General features: G+C 39.6%; 1 protein-coding gene across 4 annotated transcripts in view; it reads left to right on the top strand.

The window, feature by feature from the left end:
* CACNA2D1 (calcium voltage-gated channel auxiliary subunit alpha2delta 1) overlaps positions 1–10790 on the top strand; it is a 1206813-nt gene that overhangs the window by 1180085 nt on the left and 15938 nt on the right. For all 4 annotated transcript variants that reach the window (XM_073551318.1, XM_073551320.1, XM_073551319.1 and 1 more), the window contains one exon: positions 83–165. In XM_073551318.1, coding sequence (XP_073407419.1) covers positions 83–165 — 83 coding nt within the window. The remainder of the gene's footprint in view (positions 1–82; positions 166–10790) is intronic.

Raw genomic sequence — 10790 nt, forward strand, 5'->3', positions numbered from 1 at the left:
GCTTATACACAAGTGTATACATTATGTTTTTACTGAATATTTGAAATGCATTGCCAATGTTTTCCCTGACGGAAGATTAAAGCTGATGGACCAGATCCTTGCCTACTTGCTCAGAATCCAAGATATAGAAAAGGGCCAGATGCTTGTTTTGATCAAGATGACTTGGTAAGCCTTAATGCTAAATAAGATATCTTATTGAAAATAGTTAAAAGAACAGTTTTACCTGAAAATGTTGGATGTGGAAGCAGATAATATAGTTTGCCTCCAGAATTATTTTATTTTATTTATACAAAATATAATAATATCATCAATCCATGAGTTATTTATTATACCACCATTGTCATTTCCTGTGAAATTTTCTTTATTCTAAAAACTCAGTTTAAACATTCTTTATATAGTATTTTGTGCATCACTTTATGTTCTTCATCTAATATTTAAGCTGCCCTTTATCATTTGCATGTATATGATTACTGCATATCATGGAACTTTACTTTCACACAACAAATAAAGATTTGAATATATAGAATAGCTGGATTAAGCAGTCCAGCTGGATACCACAATATTTGAAACATTTTATATTTCTTTGATATTTCAATTGTCTCTTCAGAGAGGAAGAGGACCTTAACTCTAGTTCCACCTATTGGAAGTAGCAATTTAAAAGTCAATGTCAACCCTTTAACAAGCCTTGTCACATGACTTAGGATAAAAGCCAAAACCAGAATCTCAATTTGCAGACACTGTGTTAGATAGATTTTGATATTTCAAAAAATTAATGTGTGTGATAATATGTTAAGTAACTTCTTTTACCTGAGAATTCATTTTTACACCTTGTTTGAAAGCATATTCGAGTCTTTATAAGGCCGGAGTCACACTACCGTAGAATACGGGCGAGTGCTATGCAAGAAAACATCACATAGCACTCGGACCAGTGTTCATCTATGAGGCAGCTCACATCACCATATTTTTTCTCAGGCGTATTTGATGTGCGTGTTAAACAAAGCATGCTGCAATTGTTTGCATATATCGTCCAAGACTCGCCAATGCAAGCCTATGGGTGCGAGATAAATGCGGATGCCACATGGACCAACCATTTAGCATGCCACAAATACGAACATACAGTGGGGAAAAAAAGTATTTAGTCAGTCAGCAATAGTGCAAGTTCCACCACTTAAAAAGATGAGAGGCATCTGTAATTTACATCATAGGTAGACCTCAACTATGGGAGACAAACTGAGAAAAAACAATCCAGAAAATCACATTGTCTGTTTTTTTTCATTTTATTTGCATATTATGGTGGAAAATAAGTATTTGGTCAGAAACAAGCAATCAAGATTTCTGGCTCTCACAGACCTGTAACTTCTTCTTTAAGAGTCTCCTCTTTCCTCCACTCATTACCTGTAGTAATGGCACCTGTTTAAACTTGTTATCAGTATAAAAAGACACCTGTGCACACCCTCAAACAGTCTGACTCCAAACTCCACTATGGTGAAGACCAAAGAGCTGTCAAAGGACACCAGAAACAAAATTGTAGCCCTGCACCAGGCTGGGAAGACTGAATCTGCAATAGCCAACCAGCTTGGAGTGAAGAAATCAACTGTGGGAGCAATAATTAGAAAATGGAAGACATACAAGACCACTGATAATCTCCCTCGATCTGGTGCTCCACGCAAAATCCCACCCCGTGGGGTCAGAATGATCACAAGAACGGTGAGCAAAAATCCCAGAACCACGCGGGGGGACCTAGTGAATGAACTGCAGAGAGCTGGGACCAATGTAACAAGGCCTACCATAAGTAACACACTACGCCACCATGGACTCAGATCCTGCAGTGCCAGACGTGTCCCACTGCTTAAGCCTGTACATGTCCGGGCCCGTCTGAAGTTTGCTAGAGAGCATTTGGATGATCCAGAGGAGTTTTGGGAGAATGTCCTATGGGCTGATGAAACCAAACTGGAACTGTTTGGTAGAAACACAACTTGTCATGTTTGGAGGAAAAAGAATACTGAGTTGCATCCATCAAACACCATACCTACTGTAAAGCATGGTGGTGGAAACATCATGCTTTGGGGCTGTTTCTCTGCAAAGGGGCCAGGACGACTGATCCGGGTACATGAAAGAATGAATGGGGCCATGTATCGTAAGATTTTGAGTGCAAACCTCCTTCCATCAGCAAGGGCATTGCAGATGAAACGTGGCTGGGTCTTTCAACATGACAATGACCCAAAGCACACCGCCAGGGCAATGAAGGAGCTTCGTAAGAAGCATTTCAAGGTCCTGGAGTGGCCTAGCCAGTCTCCAGATCTCAAACCTATAGAAAACCTTTGGAGGGAGTTGAAAGTCCGTGTTGCCAAGCGAAAAGCCAAAAACATCACTGCTCTAGAGGAGATCTGCATGGAGGAATGGGCCAACATACCAACAACAGTGTGTGGCAACCTTGTGAAGACTTACAGAAAACGTTTGACCTCTGTCATTGCCAACAAAGGATATATCACAAAGTATTGAGATGAAATTTTGTTTCTGACCAAATACTTATTTTCCACCATAATATGCAAATAAAATGAAAAAAAAACAGACAATGTGATTTTCTGGATTTTTTTTCTCAGTTTGTCTCCCATAGTTGAGGTCTACCTATGATGTAAATTACAGACGCCTCTCATCTTTTTAAGTGGTGGAACTTGCACTATTGCTGACTGACTAAATACTTTTTTTCCCCACTGTATTTTCCTCTTTTCAGCCCATTGAGCAATTTAGATCAATTGGGAAAGCCATTGAGAAATGTAAAGCCATACGCATGTCATACGGATGTCATATGGATACTTAGGTGCGAGAAAATCGCATCATCGCATTGCAAATGCATTACACACGGATGACCATGCAGAGAACATTTGTGTGACTCTCGGCAGGGAGACGCGGACCGATTTTTCTACACGTTTAGTGTGACACTGGCCTAATAAAGGTTCCTTATTGTTTTCCTTTAATAATATGAATCCTTGCATCTGCTCAATCATTCATTGTTGAATTCAAAATATAGGGCAGCACACCAGTTCACCTGGTGGAATATGTGATAGGAAATTTGAGTGCATATTCTTAGTGCAGGCATGTATTGATATCCCACAGATATACTATAAATGCTCAATTAGTGTAAATCGCAAAACTGAGTGCTCCAACTAGCAGGAAAATGGAATGGCGGTAATTTTGCTGTTTTTGCTGAAGAACAGCCTCTGCATTATCTTAATACAGTGCTTGGAATTACTGTAACTCATTTAGTGCAAACACTTCTCCATTGAAGCCTATGGTGAATGTTTTGGTCCAGAAATTATTAAACAAGAGACAACAAATCTCCATTATCTTATTTTTTATCAAGATAATGTTTTAAAAAGGCTACACAGAATGCAAACTCTTTAATGCGAGGTTTAGGTAATAGTATTTTCCACAAAAGTGCAATATCTGCTTTACATGTGAACAATATATACTGGTTTTTTTTGTTCTTATTATTACATGTTATAATTTATTGCCTGGCATGCTTACAAAATCTTGGTATCCACAGACACTAGGGCAGCGAGAAACAATATGGCCCCAATTCATCAAAACTTTTTTAGCCATAAAACTGGTGTAAAAAGATTTGAAAAGTTACATTTTTGGCTTCACAAAAAATGTGTGTTTTTGGTATTTTCACATGATTTTCCCTCAGCTCCAACAAAGGCCTCTTTCACACATCAGGTTTTCGCCTTCAGGCGCGATCCGGCGCTTTTGACAGAAACCGGATCCGGCGAAATGCAATGCCGGATCTGGTTTCCCCCCATTGACTTGCATTTGCGCCGGATCGCGCCGGATGGCCATGCGTTTCATCCGGTTTTCGCCGGATCCGGCAATGTGTCCGGATCCGGCGTCTGGAAAAAACGTCTACTGTAACGTTTTTTGTCTCCGGCGAAAAAGCCGGACACGCCGGATCCGGCACGTCCGGCTTTTTCACACAATGGAAGCCTATGAGCGCCGCAATGCGCCGGATCCGGCAAAAGCCGGATCCGGTTTTTTTGGTCTGAGCATGCTCAGTAGCCACAAGGGTCAATTTTAAAAACCGGATCCGGCGTAATCCGTCGAAAAACGGATAGAAAAACGGATGAACCGGATGAGACGGATCCGGTTTTGTCTGTCAAGAAAAAGACGGATCCGGCAGAAAACCGGATCCGTCACTTCCGGTTTTACAAAACATTTGCCGGATCCGGCGTTCCGGCACGACGCCGGATCGCGCCTGACGCCGAAAACCTGATGTGTGAAAGTAGCCAAAGTGGACAAAGTTTGGGAAACTTGTGATGGGGTATGGTGACCCCCACTTCTCATGTATTTGGTGAAAAATTTTTGGCGAGGCATCCACCACTTCAAGTCTCGCCTGATTCATTAAAAGATCCATGCAATCTAATGAATAAGGAGCGTTGCACTCCGCCATACCCCTTCAGAAGTACTAAACAGGAGAAGCATCTTGAATATTATTTTTATGTAGTACATCAATGAAAATATGTGAAAGAAGTTATCCACTACTTGAACAACCTCTTCTCATACGTCACACTTCGCCCTGATAAAATAAAAAAAATGATTATACTCACCTCCTGTGCTATGTCTCTGTCGGTGTCTGCACTTATGTTCCCAGGGCTCCCAAGCAGTTGTTATGACACGTGAGCCTTGTGCCCAATCAGCGCTGTTATCACCGTGTCCGCCTTCATACAGCTAAATTATTAACAGGAAGTGAGGGAATCAGTGTCTTAGCCCCTATCTCAGATTACATAGCAAAAATCTGGTGACAGATTCTTTTTATTATGGTGCATTTGGAAAATTAATATGACCATATGTACTATTAAATATAATTTTGTAATGTTCTCATAGCTACATTTAATAAAAAGGAAATGTTTTATTTTCCCAACACTTAGATTTAATTAAATAACATGATAACTACTCTGTTGAACATATACTACTCTACAGAACTCTTCAGAACATTCTATAAATTGTTGTGCGAAAGTATGTTATCTTTTTCTTTTACCACTTGTGCATTTTATTCTTTTATGAATTTTGAGTTAATTTATTTTGTAGCATTTTGAGTGATTGCCCTGAGTAAATTGTTCCACTCCTCTAACTGCTTGCTAACTGCATGATAAATCAATGTGTTTGTCTTTCTTTATGCTTCCTTTTTGTTCTACATTCTGCCTTGCCTATAAATGATAGGATGAGCCTTTATGCACAGTGAATGCTGCTTCCTCAGTGATGACTTCTCCTATCTTCATTTTACTGCAAGTATCCGGGGGATTATGTGATAGATTTTACAATAATTTCTAAGCATATGGCAGTTAGAGATTAGAACATTTTTGGGTTGATATCACTTCATTTTGTAGAATATGCCTTATCTGTTATTATGAACTTATACTACTCTAGCTTTTACCCTCTAGGGTGGCAATGAAACTTTGGGGGGCAACTGATTTGAGAACAGATTCCATAGTTTGAAATGTGATCATTCACATTCATAAATGGCTACAATGTTACATTTTTTTTAATCCCACTCATCAGTTTTGCAGTAGAAACTGGTGAAAAAGTTGGATGACATCTGATGCTGTTTTGACATCAGCTGTAATCAGTTAAGGTACGAAAAAATTATCTGGAAGGCCCAGAAGTATAGAAACACAGTATAAGCTGAAATAAAGAACTCAGAGGTAGTTTTAAATAGCTTACATGACTTTGTCTGACAGTAACCAAACCTGTTCCTGCTATACTGCAAGTCATATAAATCTACAACATACATTTTCTATGGCATGGACATAAAGTCCAGAACAAAATGTATGATTTATAAAGGTTAAGGAAAACAATAATGTCAACAAAGTGGCAAATATCTTCTGTATTTGTATTTTTCAATCGTCTATTAAGTATTATCTTCTATTAGTATTGCTTCTTCCTGATAGGATAAATGTGGCACTACCAATGATTAAAATACTTTCACTATATTCCAATTGCATTAAAATATAATGAAGAAGTAATTTGGATACACCACATATGGCCAACAGCCATTTTATGCTTAACATGAGCTTCTTCCTTGTGCAGGAAAAAAAATGGAGAAAAAGGGACTAGGCTAATGATGGTATGCACATCCCAATAGACAATAAAAAAAACTTTATTTCATATTGGATACAATAAGCTAAAAACATTTAAGATACAAACAAAGAACCAATGACCCAGACACCCCCAATAAACAGGTAATATGAGCCTGAGATGTGGCCCATATTGGACTATTCATAGCCACCCATAAGCAGGCACATATCATGCAATTCTATATAACAAGACAACCATGTACATTGCAGGCAAAGATAAGGCTGAAAGACAGACTTGATATCAAGTATATAATAAATGTAAGAAAATTTATAAATCCTAACTGCCCTAAAGCATGTGGAACTAACCACAGAATGAAATTTCCTAGTGCAAAAGACGCTCAAGAATGGTTATACCATGGCTGAAATTGCAAAGTTGCAGTGGATGCATAATGAACCCATAATGTGCTTCTCTGCTCACAGGCTAGGTATTGCACTCCACTGGAGATTGAGATATGACAGTAGTGCACCCCTCCTTTTGCATTTCTTCCTTGTGCAGGGACACAGAACCAAGAAAAACTGCGTGTTTAGTGTGTAACGACTTTTGTCCATATGTGGTATTTCTATATGCCTGCTTGCTATATTTTAAGGGAACTTTTATAATTTTAATTTTTAGTGAGTGCCATATTTATCTTTTTTTTTTTTACCTGGAAGAATCTATTGTCATAAACTGATGCTACACACCACTGAGTATCAATCTTGATTGACTACTATACTGTTCTTTTATTACACATATAATCCAAAAGTGTTAAACCACTAGATCAAGAAATGTGCTTTCTAATTAAAATCATATAATAGGCTTAACTTAATATTAGTGTACATATAACATATGTGCTTCACAATATTATAATACATTGTTTTGTATGTTAACATCAACTCAAATACAATGCTATATAAAATAAGCTACAATACTTGACTTGTGTTCACGTTGTCCAGTGAATCAGTTGACAGGATATTGACAGCAAAGCCAATCTGGTTACAGTTCTTTTAACAATTGCATTTTCTAGGAAACTGTATTCACTGAATAATTAATGTAGAAATATTATTTTGTTTTGTTTAATATAAGGAAATTAATTGAAGAATTGACTATATCTTGCCAATTAAATTTTTTTTACCATCAATATAAAAAATAATGTGCAAAAGTAATAATGATCTCATATAGTCAAATTTTGCTTAATGGGTACCGTATATACTCCTGTATAAGCTGAGATTCAAGATTCTCAGCACATTTTTTTTGTACTGAAAACACCCCCCTCGGCTTATTTACGAGTCATTGTCCCAGAAAGCTGGCGGGGGAGGGGGCTTCCAGAAGACATCAATACTCACCCTCTGTCACTGTTTCTTCATCCCTGCATCTCAGCGCTGGCAGCTATTTCCTGTGGTCAGCGGTCACATGGTACGGCTCATTAAGGTAATGAATATGCATGCGTCTCCACTCCCATAAGGGTGGATCGCATATTCATTACCTTAATGAGCAGAGTTGTGAGCCATGCTGGGGGAGTTGTGATCCATGCTGGGGGAGTTGTGAGCCATGCAAGGGGGAGTTGTGAGCCATGCAAGGGGAGTTGCGAGCCATGCTGGGGGAGTTGTGAGCCATTCAGGGGGAGTTGTGAACCATGCTGGGGGATTTGTGAGTCATTCAGGGGGAGTTGTGAGCCATGCTGGGGCAGTTGTAAGCCATGCAGGGGGATTGTGAGCCATGAATACAACAAAGGGAGCCACACATAGCAGGACAGGATGTGGAAGCCACACATAGCAGGACAGGACAGGGGGAGCCACATACCAGGACAGGACATGGGACAGGGTGAGCCACACATAGCAGGACAGGAAGGGGGGAGCCACACATAACAGGACAGGATGGAGGGAGACAAACATAGCAGGAAAGGACGGGGGAGCCACACATAGCAGAACAGGACGGAGTAACCACTCATAGCAGGACAGGGATGAGGGAACAATGCATACCTGGCTTATACTCGAGTCCATAAACTTACTCAGTTTTCCGTGGCAAAATTAGGTGCCTCGGCTTATACTCGGGTCAGCTTATACTCGAGTATATACAGTATGTAATTTCTATAGAAGATGTGAACTAAATTTGTTCCTGACACCTCTAGTGTTAATCTAGAGGGAAAAAAGCATAGTAGTAATGTCCAGATCATCAGATCCATATTTCCGATAAATCTAGGCTCTCTTGAGCTCTAAAGAAAATGTAGAAATTTACAAATGTTTCAAAAATGAAGAAAATCAGGATGTTGATCAAGTCAATGAGTAACTTTGTAATGCATTTAGTGTTGAGTCTGCTAAAGAAGAATTGGCTGTTTCTAATGAGTAGTGTTGAGCCTTCCGATACCGCAAGTATCGGGTATCGGCCGATACTTGCTGTATCGGAATTCCGATACCGACATCCGATATTTTTTCAATATCGGGCATCGGAATCGGAAGTTCAAAGTTGATTGACAGCCGAAATGACGTCATCATGATGCGCGGTGTGTGCGCATCATGATGCGCCGTCATTTTGGGCCTTCCGGGGGTCTCTGCCGGCCTGCCGGGGGGCTGTGCCGGCCTGCCGGGGGGCTGTGTGGAGTGCCCGGGGTCTGTACCGGCCTGCCGGGGGGCTGTGCCGGCCTGCCGGTGGTCTGTGCACCCTGTGGGGGTCTGTACCGGCCTGCCGGGGGGCTGTGCAGGCTCCGGTGGTCTGTGCAGGCTCCGGGGGGCTGTGCAGGCATCGTCCGATGGGACTACAAGTCCCATCGGGCGATGCCTGCTACCATGACAGTGATTGACACATTAGCCAATGATGGGACAGTAGTAGTCCCATCATCCGGCTAATGTGTTAAATGTAAAAAAAAAAAAAAAATACTACATACATACATACTACATGCATGCTACATACATACTACATGCTACATACATAGTACATATATACTACATGCATGCTACATACATACTACATGCTACATACATACTACATACATACTACATGCATGCTACATGATACATATATACTACATACATACTACATATATACTACATGCATGCTACATACATACTACATGCTACATACATACTACATGCTACATACATACTACATACATACTACATATACTACATGCATGCTACATACATACTACATGCTACATACATACTACATACATGCTACATACATACTACATGCATGCTACATACATACTACATGCTACATACATACTACATGCATGCTACATACATACTACATGCTACATATATACTACATACATACTACATGCATGCTACATACATACTACATGCATGCTACATACATACTACATGCTACATACATACTACATGCTACATACATATTACATACATGCTACATGCATGCTACATACAATACATTCATACAATACATACATAGACATACAGTACATATAACATAGATTAACATACTTACCAATACTTGTCACATTGTTCCCCGAAGCCATTGTCTTTTACGGAATAAATATTAACATAACAAACCACAAAAATACTCACCCATGATCCGAAGCAGTCCACGAGTGTGTCCCACGACGATCTTGGGTAGAGAACTGCAGCATCAGCTGATGCTGCCGCTCTCTACGGGCTGCAGGAATCCAATGATGGAAGGTAGGTATCCTTCCGCACTGTATTCCTCCGCCACTTGAAAAAAAAAGTCCCTAGTCTCACTTTATGGTAAAAGCTGTGTGCTTTTACCATAAAGTGAGACTAGGGACTTTTTTTTTCAAGTGGCGGAGGAATACAGTGCGGAAGGATACCTACCTTCCGTCATTGGATTCCTGCAGCCCGTAGAGAGCGGCAGCATCAGCTGATGCTGCAGTTCTCTACCCAAGATCGTCGTGGGACACACTCGTGGACTGCTTCGGATCATGGGTGAGTATTTTTGTGGTTTGTTATGTTAATATTTATTCTGTAAAAGACAATGGCTTCGGGGAACAATGTGACAAGTATTGGTAAGTATGTTACTCTATGTTATATGTACTGTATGTCTATGTATGTATTGCATGAATGTATTGTATGTAGCATGCATGTAGTATGTATGTAGTATGTATGTAGCATGTATGTAGTATGTATGTAGCATGTAGTATGTATGTAGCATGCATGTAGTATGTATGTATTATGTATGTAGCATGTAGTATGTATGTAGCATGCATGTAGTATGTATGTAGTATGTATGTAGCATGTAGTATGTATGTAGCATGCATGTAGTATGTATGTAGTATGTATGTAGTATGTATGTAGCATGCATGTAGCATGCATGTAGTATGTATGTAGTATGTATGTAGCATGTAGTATGTATGTAGCATGCATGTAGTATATATGTAGTATGTATGTAGTATATATGTAGCATGTAGCATGCATGTAGTATGTATGTAGTATGTATGTAGCATGTAGTATGTATGTAGCATGCATGTAGTATGTATGTAGCATGCATGTAGTATGTATGTAGCATGCATGTAGTATGTATGTAGTATGTATGTAGCATGTAGTATGTATGTAGCATGCATGTAGTATGTATGTAGTATGTATGTACCATGTAGTATGTATGTAGCATGCATGTAGTATGTGTGTATGTAGTATTTTTTTTTTTTTTTTACATTTAAGTAACACATTAGCCGGATGATGGGACTACTACTGTCCCATCATTGGCTA

Source organism: Dendrobates tinctorius, unplaced genomic scaffold (genome assembly GCF_039654945.1).
Source record: "Dendrobates tinctorius isolate UK_male_01 unplaced genomic scaffold, ASM3965494v1 ptg000174l, whole genome shotgun sequence".
Lineage (NCBI taxonomy): Eukaryota > Metazoa > Chordata > Amphibia > Anura > Dendrobatidae > Dendrobates > Dendrobates tinctorius.